The sequence below is a fragment of the Pleurodeles waltl genome, chromosome 7 (genome assembly GCF_031143425.1).
Source record: "Pleurodeles waltl isolate 20211129_DDA chromosome 7, aPleWal1.hap1.20221129, whole genome shotgun sequence".
Classification (NCBI taxonomy): domain Eukaryota; kingdom Metazoa; phylum Chordata; class Amphibia; order Caudata; family Salamandridae; genus Pleurodeles; species Pleurodeles waltl.
Genome location: NC_090446.1, coordinates 789,141,408 through 789,162,245, shown reverse-complemented (window position 1 = coordinate 789,162,245; position 20,838 = coordinate 789,141,408). Strand labels below are relative to the sequence as shown.

At 42.9% G+C, this 20,838-nt stretch overlaps 1 protein-coding gene across 5 annotated transcripts in view; it reads left to right on the top strand.

The window, feature by feature from the left end:
• Nucleotides 1–20,838, top strand: part of SLC23A1 (solute carrier family 23 member 1) — a 381,822-nt gene that overhangs the window by 129,573 nt on the left and 231,411 nt on the right. For 3 of the 5 annotated variants that reach the window (XM_069199322.1, XM_069199323.1, XM_069199319.1), the window contains exon 2: nt 12,831–12,920. In XM_069199322.1, the coding sequence (XP_069055423.1) occupies nt 12,831–12,920 (90 nt within the window). The remainder of the gene's footprint in view (nt 1–12,830; nt 12,921–20,838) is intronic. The other 2 variants (XM_069199324.1, XM_069199320.1) reach the window with 1 other exon arrangement.

Below are 20,838 nucleotides of genomic sequence, written 5' to 3'. Positions count from 1 at the left end.
CAGGCGACATCTGAGGGTTGACAGTGGTGGACTTTGTCTCTGGAGGTCTGGGAAACCACATTAGCACCATTAATCCACTTCAACTTGGGCTGTGCAGCATGGGTGCAGTGGTGCTTCCAGGTGTCTGTTTTTTGGCTGCCTGGGGTCCTCGTAGTTTTTCTTGGGGTGCCTTCAGATGCTGGGTCTTTTTAGAAGGCAGGCAGTCCTACAAGGCTTTGGAGACCACTTTGGTGCAATTTGGCAACAGCAGCAGACAGGTCGGCAGGGCTGGGTCCAACTCAGGTTCTTCTTCCTTTGCTTTTGTGGCTCTTCAGTGTCCTTCTTCATAGGTCATCAGGAATCTGATTTTTGGGTGCCAGGGGCACCCCTAAATACTAAATATTGGGGCATTTTGGGGAGTGTAGGGTAGTAGCCAATGGGATACTTACTCCTGAGGTCACTACACCCCCTATATGACCACTTCCTGTGGGAAGTGGGAATAACCCTTTCCCAGAGGTACTAATTCTTCCAACACCAAGATGGCTTATTTTTAAATGCAGGGTCCACATCAGGCAGCACACCTTAGGGGTGGGACTGATCTAAGAGGTGGACACACCTCCCTGAATGCTAAGGTTCACAGCTGTCCAGGTGCCAAATGGGCCCTGGAGCAGGGAGGTCGGCATCCTTCCTTTGAGTGAAGCCAGATCTGCATACCAAAGGTGGTGGGCTTCTTTGAATATCCCCTGCCTTGGAATGTGGATTTGTAGGTCATCCTGTTGGGTGTGGTGTGTAAACATCCCAGAACAGTCTTTGTTCTGACCGCCCAAGAGCAAAGGCTCTCACTCTGAGAGGTCAGAAGCATTTCTGGTGATGTCAGGCTGGCTGAAACTGGTCAATCCACAAAGTGATAGCTAGTAGGTTTTAAGGGGGCACCTCCAAGGTGCCCTCTGGGTACATGTATTAATAAATCCAACTATGAAATCAGTGAGAGTTTATTAATAGGAGATGTTTGATACCAAACATCCCCATTTTCAGTGAAGCCTTCATGTAGCTGGGGAACTCGTATTGACCAGTGTCTAGCACATGAACTTAAAATGGCTTCCCTGATCACTCACTATGTCTAAGAATCAATAAAGACATAGCAAGGGCATATCTGCTCTTGCATATATGGCCCACATGTAATATAATGCACTCTGCCTTAAGGCTGTAAAGCCTGCTGTGGGGTGACTTACATATATTGCATGCAGTGTTAGGGGGGATGGCACACAGGCTGTGGGCGATGTCTTGTTTTCATTCTTAGCTGCACCAAGACATGCAGCCTTCAATAGCATTCTGTAGGTGCTAGGTGAGGGGTCCCTGAGGGTGGCAAAATACTTGCTGTAGCCCTTGGGGACCCTTTTCGGTACCCATGCCCTGGCTAGCAGGGGTACCATTTACTACGGATATACAGAGGGGCCTAACCTATTGCCAGTTGGGGAACAATTGCACAGTTTTAGAGAAAGAGAGCTGGGACTGGAGACCTGGTTAATAGGAACCCAGTACACTTTCAGTCAAAATTGCATCAAGTACCTGGCAAAAAGTGGGGGCGACCATGTCAAAATGGGGCACTTTCCTACACGACCCCTCACCAAATGAAAGAGATTGAGAGTAACCTTTCCCAAGAGAGTCTTCATTGTCTAAGTGGAAGAACCTGGAAAGGCCATCTACATTGGCGTGGCCAGTGTCAGGATAGTGTTCCACTGTAAAGTACATTCCCTGTACTGAGGTGGACCACGTCTACAGTTTGGGGGTTTCTCCTTTCATTTGCATCAGCCATCTGAGAGGCCTGTGGTCAGTTTGAACAAGGAAGTGATAAACAAGCAGATACGGTTTAACTTCTTCAGAGACCAGACTACAACAAAGACTTTCAATGGCACCCGAAAGCTGCACTCTGAGGAGTAACCTCCTGCTAATGAAAGAAACAGGTTGGTCATGGCCATCATACTGGTTTGAAATAGGACCAACCCTACCCCATGTTCAGAGGCATCTGTCTGCACTATGAACTGCTTTGAATAATCTTGAGCTTTTAGAAGGAGTGCTGAGTACATTGCTCCTTTCAGTGTCAAAAGCCTTTTGACAGCTCACAATCAAGTTTACTTTCCTTGGCATCATTGGAGGCCAATTCTGTGAGGGTGTGTCATAGTGGCACCATACCCCTTCCCAAACCTCCTGTAATAACCAGTCAAGCCAAAGAATGCCCTGACTTGGGTCTGGGTGGTTGGCGTTTCCCAGTCAAGAATGGCATGGATCTTGGGTTGTAGTGGTTGAACTTGGCCTCCACGTATGCAACCTTGCCCTGCCCTATCTGTCACTTGCTTGTCTTGATAGTGAGGCCTGCATTTTGCAGAGCTTTAAGGACCTTCCCAAGGTGGATCAGGTGATCCTGCTAAGTGGAGCTAAAGACAGCAATATCTTCAAAATATGCTGCACTAAAGGCTTCCAACAAAGCAAGGACTTTATTCACCAGCCTTTGGAAGGTGGCAGAGGCATTCATTTAGACAAATGGCATGACAGTGAACTGATAATACCCATCTGGGGTCGAGAATGCTGATCTTTCTTTTGCACCAGGGGTCAGAAAAATCTGCCAGTACCCTAACGTCAGATCAAAAAGTGCTTAGAAACTTGTCTGCCCCAACCGGTCAATCAATCAGTCTGCCCTTGGAATAGGATATGCATATGTCTTAGTGACAGTATTGAGACCTCTATTGTCCGCACAAAATCTTAGCTCTGGTTTCCCTACCTTTGAATGCAGTTTGGGGACTAAGACTACTGGGCTGGCCCAGGGACTATCAGAGGGGTCAATCACCCCAAAATCCACCATCTTGCTTCCTTCAGCTCTGATGCTATCCTTCACATGGTCAGACTGGCTATAGATTTTAGTCTTGACAGGCATATGATCACCTGTGTCCACATCTTGGACATACCAGTTAGTCCGACCAGGGGTGAGGGAAAAGAGCTCAGCATACTGTTGTAGGACTGCCTGCAGTCAGTTTGCTGTTGGGCAGTGAAGGTGTCTGAAAAGACCACTCCATCAATTGACCCATCTTTGGGGCTGTGGGAGAGGAGGTCAGGGAGAGGCTCACTCTCTCTTCCTGACCCTTATCAGTAACCATCAGCATGGCCACATCAGCCCTGTCATGGAAGAGCTTTAGGCAGTTTGCATGGATGACTCTGTGAGGGTTCCTGGGAGTGCCTAGGTCAACCAGATAGGTGACCTCAATCTTCTTTTCAAGGAGGGGGTAAGGGCCACTCCATTTGTCCTGGAGTGCCCAGGGAGCCACAGGTTCAAGTACCCACACCTTCTGCCCAGGTTAGAACTCCACCATGGCAGCCTTTTGGTCATACCAGAGCTTCTGGAACTCTTGGCTGGGCTCAAGGTTTGTCGGATGCTTTTTCCATGTACTTAGGTCAAGCACATAGTCCACAACATCTTGTCTGGGCTCTTTGAGAGGTCACTCATAGCCTTCCCTCACTAGACACAGTGGTCCCCTTAGAGGATGACCAAACAGAAGTTCAAAGGGGGAAAACCTACTCCCTTCTGTGGCACTTCTCTGTATGGGAAAACCAAGCATGGTAACAGGATAGTCCATCTCCTTTTGAGTTTTTCAGGGAGATCTGCAATCATGCCTTTCATGGTTCTGTTCAGTCTCTCAACTAAACCATTCCCTTGTGGGTGAAATGGGGCAGTGAACTTATAAGTCATTCCACATTCATTCCACATGGCCTTGAGTATGCAGACATGAAGTTACTACCTGTGCCTGATACCACCTCCTTTGGGTTGCCACCTGTCTTGCGACTTGCTTGACAAGTGACACAGGAATTACAAAACTCCATTTTCTGGGACATACCTGGCCAGTAGAAGTGAGGTATCAACTTAGTCTAAGTTGTGGTCTGGCCAAGATACCCAGCTTGGGGGATGCCATTAGCCAATGTGAGTAGGAACTCTGTATGTCTGGGGCACTACAGCTCTCCTAGTACCACAAGGTTAGGGGTCTCTGGCCTCAGTATACTGGAGTCCCTCCTCCTAATATGTTCTGTGGGAGCCACCGACTTCTCCCTTTTCCTGGTCAGCAGCTTGCTATCTCAGGCTTTGTAGAGAGGGTCAGATCCACTGTCCCTGGCACAACTCTTCCCTAGAGGACCCCCTGGGTCTAGGAGCTCCTCCGTGTGAGGCCAAAGTTCCTGGGTCACAGTTCCTTCAAAGACTGGTAAGCTTTCTTCCAGAGGAGAGGGGACCTGAGCTTCGAGCTGCTCAGAATCTGGCTTACCAGACATCCTGCTTTTCTCTTGGGGAACTGGGCCATTATTCCAGGCTCCAAAATTCTTTTTCACCCTGGACTTTGCATTTTGCCCTGGTTTCCACACACACCCGTTTAGGAATACCCAGCATAGCTGCATGGGTCTTTCTTTCGACCTCAGCCTATGCTGAGGACTCCAGATCGTTTCCTAGCAGATAGTCTACAGGAATTGCATGGGATACCAGCACCTTCTTCTGGTAGGTAACCCCTCCTCACTCTAAGGACACCATTGCCACAGGATGGACCTTAGGTTGGTTGTCAGCATTAATGACTGTGAAAGTATCACCAATCAGATACTGCTCTGGGGATATCAGTTTTTCAGTCACCATAATGACACTTGCACCTGTATCCTTCAGTGCTTTACCTCTGATCCCAGTTACATGCAGCTGCTGTCTGTACTTCTCCATATTACTGGACCAGACAGCCAAGACAGCTACATCCACCCCACCCTCAGAGACTAAAATTGCTTCAGTTAGCTCTCTGACATGGTTAGGGCCCACTTGGGATACCATCTGGAAACTTACCTCTGCAGCAGGAGCTGCAGGTGCATTAGAGGGATTTTCTTTTGGGATAGGTAGGTCTCCAGTTCGGTGCCCATTGGCCTTGCAATTGGGGCACCAAGCCTTCTTAGGGTCAAAGTTCTTATCCTGGTACCCACCATTCGTCTGTGATTTGTCCTTGGGCCCAACCTCCTAAACAGGTTTTTGTGGGCATTTAGAAGACTCTTGGTTTTTATCTTTAGGCTGGTCACCATCTTTCCATTGGAGGGGCTCGGCAACCCCTTTCTTTTGATCAGTTCCACCATAAGTTGTCACTGATACCCTACTCTTGACCCAGTGGTCTGCCTTCTTTCCTTATTCTTGGGGAGAAATTGGACCTAAGTCTACCAGGTACTGATGCAATTGTTCAGAAACACAGGTATTAACAGATGCTCTTTCATAATAAGAATATAAAGCCCATCATAGTCTTGTACCTGATTCTCTTTCAACCAGCCATCTAGTGTTTTAACGGAGAAGTCAACACAATCTATGCAGTATTGACTAGAGGTTTTCTTAGTTTCCCTGAAGCTAATCCTGTACTCCTCAGTTATGAGTCCAAAGCCTTCAATCAGGGTGTCCTTCATGCGGTCATAGGACTCAGTATCTACTCCAGTTAGTGTCAGGAGTCTATCCCTACACCTCCTCGAAAACAGCTCCCTGTGTAGAGAGCCCCAATACTTCTGACTGAGTTTCCTAATGGTACAAGCCCTGTCAAATGGAGCGGACCATTTGGTGATATCACCACCCTCTGAATATTTGGGGCAGTTTCTTTGGGGCTCTTAGGGTCAAAAGTTTCTTCTTTCATCCTATTTAAAAGTTTGTTGCCACCAGAGACAGGTGATAGACCCATCGTAGCTCTTTCTTTCTCTACAGTTAACAGTCTAGACTCTAATTCCATTCTGTTAGCTCACTTCTGGAGTTCAGCATCTTCACTGTCTCCATCTCCTGGGGTACCAACAGATGTGCTCCTAGTGGTGCTACTGTCCGTGGAGTTGTGGAGGGATTCATCATCCTCTTCCACATCCTCTTCCTTCTCAGTCTCCTGAGGGGCCCCTTTACTTGCCATGGTTCTATCATTTTCTGCAAGCAATTGATGCAGATAGGCTTTTGTGGGTTTAGACTCATGGTAGGTTTCCATGCCTAGAAGATGGCCTTAATTTGCACCAATTTAAGGTTTTGGTGGGTGCCCAGGTTGAGCTCTTGGGATGTACCTGCTGCCTCAGTCATGGTTTTAAAGTAGTTGAGATCTTTTCGGAAAACTTAAAAAATTTGAAGTGAACTACTAAAATGGCCTAACTAACTATAAGTATATTAATATTTTGGACTAGGGACTTAACACAAGCTTATAACAGTTCATTTAAAACAATTTAGAACAATCAAAAATTGGAAAAACTAAAGACAATTTTGGATTCTTTAGTGGTATCACTTATTAACCAGGTGATAAAACAAATGTCAAGTCTTGTATCCCACCGCTGCCACCAATGTAGGAAGCTAGCTCTTTATATAATATATCAAAATTAGATATATTGTACAATGAGTCCAGAAGGTTCCCTTACTAGAGGGCAGGGGCTTGCTCTAGCAATCCCAAGATGCTCTTTTAGGGGGTAGTATGGTCAAGCAGCCTTAGGCTTATCAGAAAGGACTGTGAGTCACTTGAAAATACACACACAGTCAATAAATGAGACACACAACTCAAGAAGGAGATCCACATCAACTTACAAAAATAAGTATCTTTATATGTATTTTTTCACCAGAATCACTTCATTCAGTTGAGTACATTTTGCAAGGACAATATTTACGCTTTTCAAAAGTCGACGCAGTGCAATTTTTGGAAGCTGCAATGTTATCCCACAGAGGAAAAACAAAGAAGGAAAAACAGGTACCATACAGCGAGGGTCAGGACCACACCAACAGGTTACACCGGGCAACTCTGGGGCAGCCGGGTCCAGAAGTGTTACTCAATGGGGATCAGCACGGTTGAAAAGATGCTGCAGGTGTGGATGGGTATTGTTAGAAATGGGGTCTTTGGTTGACAGTCAGGTTACCCCCGTTCAAGCAAGGACCCTCACTCTAGTCAGGGTAAAAGAGAATCACCCTCAGCTAACCCCTCCTTACCCCCTTGGTAGCATGGCAGAGCAGTAGGCTTAACTTCAGAGTGCTAGGTGTAAAGTATTTGTACCAACACACACAGTAACTTAATGAAAACACTACAAAATGACACAACACCAGTTTAGAAAAATAGGAAATATTTATCTAAACAAAACAAGACCAAAATGGCAAAGATCCGACATACACAAGTCAAGTTATGAATTTTTAAAGATTAAACTCAAAAATAGCGCTTAGAAACACAAAATGCTTCGATGAGGTGTTAACACTGTCGTGACGGAGTCGTTCCCAACAAGCCGACACCAGTGGCGCTGGACACGGAGTTGCGTAGACCCCCAAGTACAGTACCTTTGGTGAAGAGTGAAAACAAGTCGATGCGCGAAATCGGGGATCGCGGCATCTGTGCGAAACTTTGAATCCGCGCACTTCGAGCGGAGTCGGTCATGACGTGGTGCAGCGACTTCCACGGAGTCGCGGACTTCAGCGGGGCTGCAGGGGCGTTGGGCCTGCAAAGATCGTCACATTCCAGCGAAGATCACAAAGTCGGTTTCAGGTGGCGTCATCGGATTCAGCAGCGGCGGCAGTCCGAAGTCGTCCAAAGTCGATTTCCTTGAATTTCCACCACTTGTCAGAGCAGGAGTCTCTCCAGAGACTCCGGGTGCTGGCAGAAAGACGTCTTTGCTGTCCCTGAGACTTCAAACAACAGGAGGCAAGCTTCAAATCAAGCCCTTGGAGATTTCTTCACAAGATGGAAGGCACACAAAGTCCAGTCTTTGCCCTCTTACTCTGGCAGAAGCAGCAACTGTAGGATAGCTCCACAAAGCAGAGTCACAGGCAGGGCAGCTCTTCTTCCTCAGCTCTTCAGCTCTTCTCCAGGCAGATGTTCCTCTTGTTTCCAGAAGTGTTCTAAAGACTGTGTTTATTTCGGTGCCCTTCATATACCCAATTTCTCCTTTGAAATAGGCCTACTTCAAAGTAAAGTCTCTTTTGAACGTGAAATCCTGCCTTTCCCAGGCCAGGCCCCAGACACTCACTAGGGGGTCGGAGACGGAATTGGCTGAGGACAGGCACAGCCCTTTCAGGTGTAATTGACCAATCCTCCCTCCTAGCACAGATGGCTGATCAGGAAATGCAGACTACACCACAGCTCCCTTTGTGTCACTGTCTAGTGTGTGGTGCAACCAGCCCAACTGTCAAACTGACCCAGACAGGGAATCCACAAACATGCAGAGTCACAGAAATGGCATAAGCAAGAAAATGATCACTTTCTAAAAGTGGCATTTTCAAACACACAAGCTTAAAATCAACTTTACTAAAATATGTATTTTTAATTTGTGAGCTCAGAGACCCCAAACTCCACATGTCCAGCCGCTCCCAAAGGGAATCTACACTTTAATCAGATTTAAAGGTAGCCCCCATGTTAACCTATGAGAGGGACAGGCCTTGCAACAGTGAAAAACAAATTTAGCAATATTTCACTGTCAGGACATATAAAACACATTACTATATGTTCTACCTTAACCATATACTGCACCCTGCCCTTGGGGCTACCTAGGGCCTACCTTAGGGGTGCCTTACATGTAAGAAAAGGGAAGATTTAGGCCTGGCAAGTGGGTACACTTGCCAAGTCGAATTTATAGTTAAAAGTGCACACACAGACACTGCAATGGCAGGTCTGAGACATGATTACAGAGCTACTTATGTGGGTGGCATAACCAGTGCTACAGGCCCACTAGTAGCATTTGATTTACAGGCCCTGGGACCTCTGGTGCACTTTACTAGGGACTTACTAGTAAATCAAATATGCCAATCATGGATAAACCATTTACATACAATTTTACACAGAGAGCATATGCACTTTAGCACTGGTTAGCAGTGGTAAAGTGCTCAGAGTTCAAAAGCCAACAGCAACAGGTCAGACAAAATAGGAGGCAGGAGGCAAAAAGATTGGGGATGACCCTGCATAAGAAAAAAGTCCAACAGGGATTCAATCAGGGTGAACCAACCAGTGGATTCCAATCTTGAGTTGTCCAGGGGTGTACGGACACCTTCAGTCCTCTTCTTCATGGGAGACGGGTGCAGAGGTGTCCTGAGGAGCTCTCTTGGTTGAGGGAACCTGCTTGCAGAGTCTGCAGGCAATGTCAGAGGGACCACAGTGGGCAAGTCCAAGGTGGACTTTGTTTCTGGAGGGTTGGGAAATAACGCTGGCACAGTTGGTCAACTTCAACTCGGGTTGTGCAGCATGGGTAAAGGTGTGCTTCCAGGTGTTGGGTTTTTGGTGGTCTACAATTCTCACAGTTTGTCTTGGGGAGCCTGAAGATTCAGGGAAGCAACTCCACTGCTCCATGGGACTTCCTAGTTTTTTTTTAGAAGGCAGGCAGTCCTCCTAGGCATTGAAAGCACAACAGCTGCAGGACAAAACGACTTTGGTGCAATTCGGCACGAGCAGCAGGCAGGCCGGCAGGGCTGGGTCCAGGTCAAGTGCTTCTTACTTTGCTTTTGTGGCTCTTCAGAATCCTTCTTCGTAGGTCAGTAGGAATCTAATTTCCTGGTTATAGGGGCTCTCCTAAATACTAACTTTAGGGGCATTTTGGGGAGTGTAGGGTAGTAGCCAATGGGCTTCTTACCCCTGGAATCACTCCACCCCCTATATGACCACTTCCTATTGGAAGTGGTCATAACCCTGTCCCAGCGTTCCTTAATCTCCCAACACCAAGATGGCAGATTTCTAAATGTGGGGTCCACATCTGGCAGTGCACCTTAGGGGTGGGTCTGACATGAGGGGGTGGACACACCTCCCTGAATACTACATTTCCCACCTATCCCAGTGCCAAATGGGCCCTAGGGCAGGAGGGTTGGCATCCCTTCTTTGAGTGAAGCCATATCTGCATAGCAAAGGCTGTGGGATTATTTGAAGCAACTCTGCCTTGGAAATGTAGATTTGCAGATCATCCTGTTAGGTAGGGTGTGTAAACACCTCTCCCAGAACAGTTTTTGTTGTGACCACCCAAGAGCAAAGGCTGTCACCCTGGGAGGTCAGATACATGTCTGGTGGTGGCAGGCTGGCTGAAACTGGTCAGTCCACACACCAATAGTTGGTCATTTTTCAGGGGGCACCTCTAAGGTGCACTCTGTGTGCATGTGTTAATAAATCCATCTATGGCATCAGTGAGGATTTGTTAATACGAGATTTTTGTTACCAGACAACCCTATTTTCAGTCCCTATTTTCAGTGAAGCTGGGGAACTCTAATTGACCAGTTTCCAGTACATGTTCTTACAATGCCTTCCCTGTTCACTCAATATGTTTAAGAATTGGCAAAGACATAGCAGGGGCATAACGTCTCTTGCAGATATGCCCTCGCATGTAATATATTGCACCCTGCCTTAAGGCTATAAGGCCTGTTGTAGGGGTGACTTACATATATAGCATGCAGTGTTAGGGGACATGGCACACAGGCTGTGGGCTATGCCGGGTTTTCACTCTTAGCTGCAGAAAGACATGCAGCCTGCAATGGCAGTCTGTATGTGCTAGGAGAAGAGTCCCTGAGGGTGGCACAATACATGCTGCAGTCCTAGGGGACCCTCTTTGGTACTCATGCACTGGATACCAGGAACACCACTTACTAGGGACTTATGGGAGCAAAGGTATTTCCAAATGGGGAACAACAGGACAGTTTTAGGGAAAGAGATCTGGCACTGTGGACCTGTTTAGAAGGATCCCATTGCACTTTCAGTCAAAATTGCATTGAGTACCAGGTAAAAAGTAGGGGTGAGCATGTCAAAACGGAATACTTTCCTACAGCAAGACACCATTGGCAGTGTGAGTTTGATTGTTGAAATGTATAGGTTCAATTTTTGAGGGCTCCACGTTCAGTATGGCACAAGATGGAGGGTGGAAATAACTGCCCAAAAGAGTGAAAGTGTATTACATGCATTCCTGTAACTGGAGGCTGGAGACCCGGACACTGAAGTGAAGGAAGATGGAGAAACAGCTGCCCATAAAAATTCAGTGAGGGCATTTTAGGGAGGGATAGCTGGTTAGACTTTCTTGAGCACTTCCATTTGGTGGATGGGAAAGGAGAAGGAATGAGTCTTTGAACCTTGTAGGAGTGATGTAATTTACGAGTAATACTTATTTTGTTTACTCCTGGGCTATGTGAACAAAGTTTGCAACATGGTAAACTTAATAAGAGAACTCATTCAATAAAATCATAGTAAAAACTTCTCAAATCACTACAACTGATATTTAGATCAAGAGTGATTGATGACATGCAAATGACCCACAACCTACAGTTGGCACGTTTTGTTAAATTTAAATGGCAAGGAAGGCTGCCAGTTTTCTGCTGCAAGCAAAAGAGATCCTGTGTTAATGAAAAGTAACCAGCTCAGGACTCCTAGTAAACTGTTAAGAGTGTTGCACTTCCTCAATTCCTGTGGTAAACCGAAATTAGATAATATTGTTACCACACAGAATTACTACGGGATTTATTGTTAGAATACACAAATGAGGAATAACCTGGGGCACAGCATGTAATACACTTTCCTGAATGTTTTCACCCCATTGAGACCAAGGGCCACATGTACGAAGATCCGGACTTGCAATTTGTGACTCACAAAATCGAATGTACAACAGTGTCAATGACACACTCTGTGATTCGCAATGGGGTTGCAAATGACCTACCTCATGAATATTCATGAGCTAGGTCACAATTTGCGACCCCATTGGGAATAGCGGCACTCACAGGGATGGTGGCCTGCTGGTGTCAGCAGACCACCATGTCTGTGATTGCTTTTAAATAAAGCAGTATTTTTTTTTTTAAATGCAGCCAGTTTTCCTCAAAGGAAAACGGAATGCATTTCGAAAAAAAAAAAATGAAAAGTTTTCTTTTCTTTTTTTCAGAGCAGGCAGTGGTCCCGAGCAGGCAGTGGTCCGTGGGACCACTGCCTGCTCTGAAAAAATGTTTCTGCATGCATTCACAAAGGGGAGGGGGTCCCTTGGGGACCCCTTCCCTTTTGCGAATGGGTTAGCACCAATTTTAAATTGGTGTTTACTGCAATTGTTTTGCGACTGCATTCGGGGTCACAAAACAATCATACATACCATTTAGATTCGGTATGAGGAAGGGACGCCCTTGATGTGCCCCTTCCTAATACCAAATCGCAAAACTGAAACTGCGATTCGGTACCAAGTTACCGAAACACAGTTTGGGCTTTGTACATCCCAAAAAGCATTTTTCTAGTCGTAAACGGGCCGATTCTTTGGGACAGGAAAAATGCTTCGTACATCTGGCCCTAGGTTTTTTTTAGGTGGTAACCTGCTGCAGAATTTCTATTAATCAGTAAGATATTAATTCTCATTTTTTTTCTTGGTGACTGAAATATGGGATAATCCAATTAATATACATTTAGGGTCTGATTACAATGTTAGCGGATGACATAATCCATCACAAACATGACGGATATCCCGCCCGCTGTTTTTCAAGTTCCATAGCTTATAATAGATCTTGTAATACAGTGGTATCCGTCTCGTTTATGAGGGATCATCCCATCCACCAAGGTCTTAATCAGGCCCTAAGTCTCTTACATATACCCCAAAATGACAGTGGAAGTAGACTTGGATACATAGGGAAAACACACAAATTAAATGAAGAACATTGGTGAGTTTAAAATACAATCCAACCAGTTCAGTTTTCTAAATGGCTTAATACTTATTGTTGTCTTTAAATAATAAGGTCATAGGACATGTCATGTAAATTACCAAGTTGTGTAGTGCTGAGTCCTGCAGTATTAGTTTCATTTACTGTAATGTCGTTTTAATGACATACTTTTCTCTTTCAATTTATGTACTTGTACAATCTTGTTTTTCAGCAGAATGGAAATGCATTTTCAGAAATTGACGCAAAAATATCAACAATTACAGAAAATCACATTTCATCAAATCCAAAAACTGAACACGTGGTAAGACACAATCCACCAAAATCTTGACAATGTTATCCAGTTGAACTGAAACAATGTATTGTGTGTTTTGGCTGCAATTTATTTCTTTATATGACCTCATCTTATTGACTACAGTGTCCCAGCTACTGTTTTCAGGTATGAACAAATGTTTTCTATTTTATAATTGCATAGAAATACACTCATAAATTCATATATATTAAAATAAAATATAGTCTCTCATGAAGCCTGGAAGCTGTTGTCACTTATCTTTTTTAACAGATGTAACATTCTATTCTTGGAAGAGTGAGGTACTTGTGTATTAGAATTGTACTCCCTCATATCAGAGAACTGGAACAACGCATCCACCAGTGATGTAGCTATAGGGGTCAAAAGTACAGTTATACTTCCTTTAATAAGATCCACTTTCGAAAAAAGACAGCTTTGGAAAGTAAGTCCTGTCCTACCATGGAAAATGAGGAAGAGGTCCATTGCCCTTCTTAATTGTAGACACAGTGAAATTATGTCAATGGATAACTATGGTGCAGAGAAGGCAGGTGTATTACCCAAGCTGCGTGAGTACGTAGAATGTAGCTGTATTGCTGGAACTGTTGGGCCCAGATCAAATCGTCAACTGCTTACTGAGATGGTTAGGCTGAGATGTGCAGGGCAAAATACAAGATAACAGAGTGGAAATATATTTAAAATATATGAGTACGTTTGTAATAATGCTAAGGTTTTAGTGACTTTCAAGCAGGTACAAAACTAAACTGCAACTGATTAATAAGCCCTATTAGCATATGCTAAGGATAAGCAATCATTAAGGCATGTGCATTCACGTTCTCAATTACACACTTGAATGATACATATATAAAAAAATGTAAGTTTCTTTAAACACTCGATGCAACCGTATTTATGCTGCTGCTCCAGTGCATTTTGGAGCAATGTGGTTCTTCTCTAAGACCACTTTTCATGCTTATATTTAAATGTACTCGATAACACGTTCCCACACGTTGACTGTAGTGTTGCCTTGTTGCAAATTTGATGTTACTATCTGGTTTGGCTTCTTCGTGTACCTCCAGCTCCTAATTTCTGCCTGTGGATACCACTGGCACTTATTTTTGGGGCTGGCAGTTATTTACTGCATTAGACATTTACCGAGAGCAAGAGGTGAAAACACACAAAATGGAAATATGGAGGAAAAGAACAAAATCTAACTTCAAATCATTGATGAAGAAGAGACCACCCCATGGAAATTGTTCCAGGTGGCGACAAATCTAACTAATTTGGGCTGTTTATTGGCCGCAATTCCTAAGTGACCTGATGTCTGAGACAAGAAAAGTAAAGGCTTAAATTTAGGCAGGCAGAAAGAAATTAAAGTAGCGGTTATATGAGCAGAGATGAGAAGGCAAAGGCCACATGTAACTAGGTCCTTACAGGACATAAAAAAACATTGTTCACTACAAAATCTAATTACAAATCATTGATGAAGAAGAGACCTCCCCATGGAAATTGTTCCAGGTGGTGACAAATCTAACTAATTTGGGCTGTTTATTGGCTGCAATGCCTGAGTGACCTGATGTCTGAGACAAGATTTCAGACAATTTTATGAAAACAATAGACAATGTCGATAACAACAAAGAAAATGATACAAGCCAGGCAGAAATGTTGAACGAAACATGGACACTTGAAACAAATGAAAAGCAATTTATAGTTGATATTCTTCCTCAGGTTTCAAAATTTGAGGTAGAGAAGGAACTTTGTGTGTGCTAGTTTCTCATGTCAGCTGGGAAAGGATATAAGTCATCCAATCAGAAACAATATAAAAAAGAAATACTACTAACACAATCACAAGAAAGTGAGAGCTATTCAGGCAAGCGCATGTCCTCCCTATATAATCTACACCAAAAGTGCAACAGCCAAGAGATTTATGTTGAAAACCGACACGCCCTTGTGTTTAATTGCAGATGTGTGCATGTGTGTATCATATTAATCTAAGAAAATGTCCACTCCCTAATGGGAGTCTGGGGCCTACAATACCTTTAATATAACTAGATAACAGCCACAATGAACTGCTAGATCTGTTTGTTACTCGAACATCAGGATATAACCAATCTTCATTTGAAAAGTGTGTTTTCTGCTTAAGACACTGGATCCTATATGAAGGAGTCCTACCGCCATTTACGACCTAATAGATGCACCACCATGACAGTATCAATTGCAAATACGCAACCTACATTCAGTCTGTGTTTAGCCTTATGCCCTGATGTTAATATGACAAAATATGTGTGTTTTGGCTATTTCATGCCAAGCATGCATGCATCTGACTCACTTAAAGGACTGGTAATGCTTTTTCTATCTCTATGATGTTATACCATAGTGGTAAATTATTCTTTGGATCTCCACTGTATCGTGATCAGTGTTTTATCAGAGATGCTTACTGTGAGAGCTGTAAAATTAACAATGACATAACAATGTTGTTTAAACCCTAAGATTAGTTACCAAAAATGCAAGTCTCAATTTCAATTCAATAAGTATTTCTATTGACACCATGGCAAATCATTATTGAGGCTCACAACATCCTCCCTCAAACTATAAACCATACATTGTTAATAGTGTAATAGTTTTTGTAGTATTTGTGTATTCTTTCCTGTCACCGTTTCCAAGATTACCCATCTCAAGTCGTTCTCAGAGTGACCCTTCTCCAAACCATGTCTAGTTAGCTTTGTATTATCCCTACAACATCTGATTGTACTGCGGTGTTCGTTAATCCTTCCTCTGGCTTTCCTGGTAGTCATTCCTGTGTATCTCATGTTGCAAGGGCAGGTGAAACTATATGCTACTTTGTTTGTGTTGGAATTTGTGTGTGCGTTAAGACTCCGGGGGGTCTTTCAACCAAAATCCACCTCTATACACTTTAGTAAAAGAACACACACATTGCAACCCCTTCCTGGGTGGTGGGCTATGGTTCTGGAAATATTCCATAAATCACACCTTTCTTTTTACTTGTGGTTTAGGTCTTGAATGGATCAGCATATCTCTTATAGATCTGTTTCTCCTGAACAGAGTAAAGGGGATGCACATGTGTAGTATCTTCCAATTCTTAGTTAACACTTTTTAATAATTATGTTAGATATAGGATCTTAAGTGGTTACATTTATCAGCTTGTCTGATCCTTTTTTGAGGTTATTTTGTTACAACACCTTTCTTGGAATGTTCTGCTCCCTTATTCTGGCTTGTATTTCTTCAGGTACAACTTCTGTTGTAGTTTTTCTGACAGCTTGTCAGCATGTTTTTGAAAATCTATGTTCCTAGTACAGTTCCTTTTTAAACGTAGGAACTGACCAAAGGGAAGATTCTCGCTCAGTGCACAAGGGTGGAAGCAGTTGAACCTTAGCAAATTGTTCTGATCTATCTGTTTATAAAAGACTTCACACTCAAGTATGATGTTCTGAGCCTTGATTCTAAGATCAAGAAAAAATTGCTCAATTCAACTAAAAGTTAAAGTGAATTACTAAACCAAATATTATTATATATCAATGACTGTGACATAATGACAGATCTTAAAAGAACCCAAAGGAAAACACTACTGCATGCAGCTATCATGACGGAATACCAACGAGGGAATGCTGCACCAAGAGGGTTAATAGTAACAAACAAACATTGTATATTAAGTAAGAAGTGAATACAGCAATCTACGTATATGCATATATTCTACCGTTAGAGTTGTTCTCTATATGAAAGATAGGATATATGTATCTTGACTTGCAGTGGAAATGGGTTCACAGCTTTGTCCATTAAAGTGTGCATGTGGTTAACACGCGTGAGATGGAATGTCCTTGCAACTGTCATACTTTTATAAGTAGGTTTAAGTTTAAGCTGAGTCCCAAATGGACTAATAGGTAAGGGAGCTTATGCCTCCTTACTTTCTATTATTTCCCTACACTTAGTTTTGGGCAGACAGGGAGGTCTAGGTGCCCTGACGAAGGCTGAGCAACACATGTGGGTGTGTAGAAATCAGCCGAAACATACTGGTATATTAGGAATGCTGGAACCATCATATTTTTCCTACGCATCCAAGTGTTTTTAATGATGGCATGAGTTCCCACCCAAAAAATTATTTGGGTAAACCCATGACCATGTTTTAACTTAAAACTGGACCTCTGGTGTTTTTCTAGGAGATATATGTATGTATATATATATATATATATATTATATATGAGATTCCAGGGAATGGTTGATCCCATTCCAGCAGTATTCATCTACTGGGGTGAGAGAAAAGGCTGATGATGCCGCCAATTGGTGGGTGAGACATTTTCTCATAATATTTAAAATATTTCTAAGCAGTATGGTAGTCATGTATAGAGGTTAATATGCATAAATTTACTGGCTGGGGCACTTTTGTGTAGATATAAAAAAAAAACAAAAAAACGCCTGGGTGGAACAAACACAGGAGCAGGAGGAAAGCCATCAAATAAGCTGCAGGGAGCTGACATAGACAAGACAGTTTTCAGTGAAGTAGCTAAGGACTGATGCACAGCACACTGTATATATATTGTGTTGCAGACAATAGGTCTTTGATAACAAAACAACTAAAGGTATCTATCGACAACATCTAATAAAGAGACAGATTGGAACCACCACCAAAAGATGGTGTTCACAGAATTCAATGAAATCCTTTAATAACATTCCCTTCCTGTAAAGGATATGCATTTGTTTCCTTTATTTTCACCACCAAAAGACAGAGGACGCAGAATTATATGACACTCCTTAATAGCATTCCTTTCTTGTGAAGCATATGTATATATATATATATATTGTGTGCCTCCAAGATATTGAACTTTGATCAATTTGGCACATCGAATAACCTTCAAAGCAGATTGCTTTTTAGCAAATTGTCTTGTGGGACACCACACAGAATATTCAACAAATCTATATTATTTAATCATCTATAGCTTCTATGGGTATGATTTATCTGTGTATAAATATTCTTTTTTTCATTACTGTAAAAGAAAACAGACATATGGGATAGCACACAGAAGTCTAATGGGTTTAATGCAGGAAAAATAGCCAGCAAGCATTCAAAATAGGGAAAGCAACTGCAAAATCAGAGGACCACGGTTTCTTTCCGATCAGTTGTACTACGTAATATTAAAATCCGTCCATTTCAGTGCCACATTAATACACTTTTCCCCAAGGCAAGCGAACAGAAGTGGTAAAACGTAACATACCGAAACCTACAGATATGCCCAAATGAAGGGGTGCCAAGCTCTTCTCATCGGAAGAATGCTAGAAGATCTCGGGATACTGATGCGACTCCACTGCAGACTCTACTGCTTTCAACAAATCCTTGCTTTGCTCTACCAAATTCAGAACAAGGCTATGCTTACTAAGATGGTTAGGCTGGGATGTGCAGGGCAAAATACAAGATAACAGAGTGGACATATATTTAAAATATATGAGTACGTTTGCAATAATGCTAAGGTTTTAGTGACTTTCAAGCAGGTACAAAACTAAACTGCAACTGATTAATAAGCCCTATTAGCATATGCTAAGGAATGAATCTTTATTTTTGGTCCCATAGCATATAAGCAATCATTAAGGCATGTGCATTCACGTTCTCAATCACACACTTGAATGATACATGTATTGACTTTTTAAAGTTTCTTTAAACACTCGATGCAACCGTATTTATGCTGCTGCTCCAGTGCATTTTGGAGCAATGTGGTTCTTCTCTAAGACCACTTTTCATGCTTATATTTAAATGTACTCGATAACACGTTCCCACACGTTGACTGTGGTGTTGCCTTGTTACAAACGTGATGTTACTATCTGGTTTGGCTTCTTCGTGTACCTCCAGCACCTAATTTCTGCCTGTGGATACCACTGCCGCTTATTTTTGGGGCTGGCAGTTATTTACTGCATTAGACATTTACTGAGAGCAAGAGATGGAAACACACAAAATGGAAATATGGAGGAAAAGAACAAAGGAAAACATGTCACAAAAGGACAAAGCAGGAACCTAGAGGAGTGAGATAGAGGGGCAGGGAGTGTCTAGTAGTTAATTAAGGAGTCATGAGCTGGATTCAAGGCTATAAAGCCTTTGGTGTTTGACTCATAACATTTAAATTTGCAGTCTGCGTGATTCAGAACAGAGCTTTGAGCACCAGCACAGCTTCTTTTACAAATTAAGGACTGAATACCTCCAAGTTGGCCTGTTGCTTGAAGCAGCAGGAGCTTCTTCTTTTTAAATAATTTTTAAAATCCTAGCATGAACTGCATGCTCAGATGACTGGTGGAAGTGAGCTGGGGTCCAACTAGAAAGAAGACCCAAAACAACAATGAATAATTTACCTACTCCAAAGTGAGTGGAAGAAAGAAGAAGGATGATGCTGCCGGGAGTGTCATCGTGGGCACTGAAAGCCTGGAATGCAGCGCATCCTCACCCTTGTGCTGAAAGAGAGGATTACAATTGGTTGCTTGTCATGCAGTGAAGCGTAAGAATGCTAAAACCATAAACCTCTTGCACTGCATTAATCTACAATGAAACGTCACAAGTTGAGATCTCTGTAAATGGAAATAGCTAGGCAACCACCATCCTTTCACCAACATAGATTGATAATCCTTTGTTATCTCTTTGCACTCTTTGTTGCTCCTGCCAGTGGGGAGATTTCAGTCCTGCGGCAAGAGTTGCAGTAAGAAATACTAAAGTTTTGTGCAAAACTGCAGAATCGTGTGCAGAATATCCTAAAAGGTTGAATGTTCAGGTAATTATGGTATCATAACCTGGTAGTGGAACACTGATAAATTGTTTTTACTTTGCTTGGTTGCTTTTTGCTTGTATTGTGCGTAGCACTTTATTGTGTGGGGAACACAAACTGTACTGTTTTCTATAAGCCTTGAGTTTCGGTTTGTGACTGCTTATACCACAGGAACACCTACTGAGGAGCCTCAGTTTTTTTTTTCTTCACATTTCATTAAACTTTGTGATTTTGTAAAACTATGTTCTTGCTTTAGAACTTGCGTGGACATCTGCATTTTGATATCATGATAAATAGCAGTACATAAGGGCCTTGGAAATTATTTACACTTGCAAAGTGGGACATAACGTATTTAAGGCGGTTTTCTCAATACTTCACAGATTTCTCTAAAATCATTTACTAAGCGGTCTTTCATTTCTGGTAAGATTTGACAACTCCTACTATCCAAAAATATTTAACCAAGGGAAGAGGCTTGGTCAGTAACAGTGAGGGGCGGGGGGCTTCTGATTGTCAAACAATCATGCTGGCATCTAATGTCGAAATTCATTATATTACAAGCAAGGTACATGAAAGGGGCTGACGTGGTAGTGGAAAGGGAGACGAATGCAGATTGGTAGGGGTGCCAAGTGAGAAAAAACACAATATTTTGTAAAATAACAAACTTTCTGAAGGAGAGTGTGTGTGTGTCTATTTTTGTCTGTGTTTATGTAAAAAAAAGTTTGTGAAATCCGACAGACACCTCACCATACCTGATTAAAAGCACCTGTACCCAACCACTTTCCAGAAAGTACAATTATTAGGGTCGTGTAGCACCCCAAACACCCCCTGAAGCTACATCTTTGTATTTACTGCTAATTTACCTAAAGCACTCCTCTGAGATATTGATTGGGGGAGAATCCCCAACCACCTACCAAGTGATCTTTAAACAATACCATCGTTTGACAAGTTTTGATGTCCTTAAATAGGACTGTGTGAAGCTCCAAAGTACTATAACTTCAATGTGCATGTTTGCCACCTTTGTCAACCAAAGGCGGCATATGTTGTGTTTCTGCAGGGCCACGTGTGACAGTTGAGAAACACAATTCCCCACAGATTGATCTCCCATCCACCATGGGCAGGACAGCTGCATGCTGGGGACTGGTGAGGCCCTGGAACTAAGCACCTGCATTTTTCCCCACTTT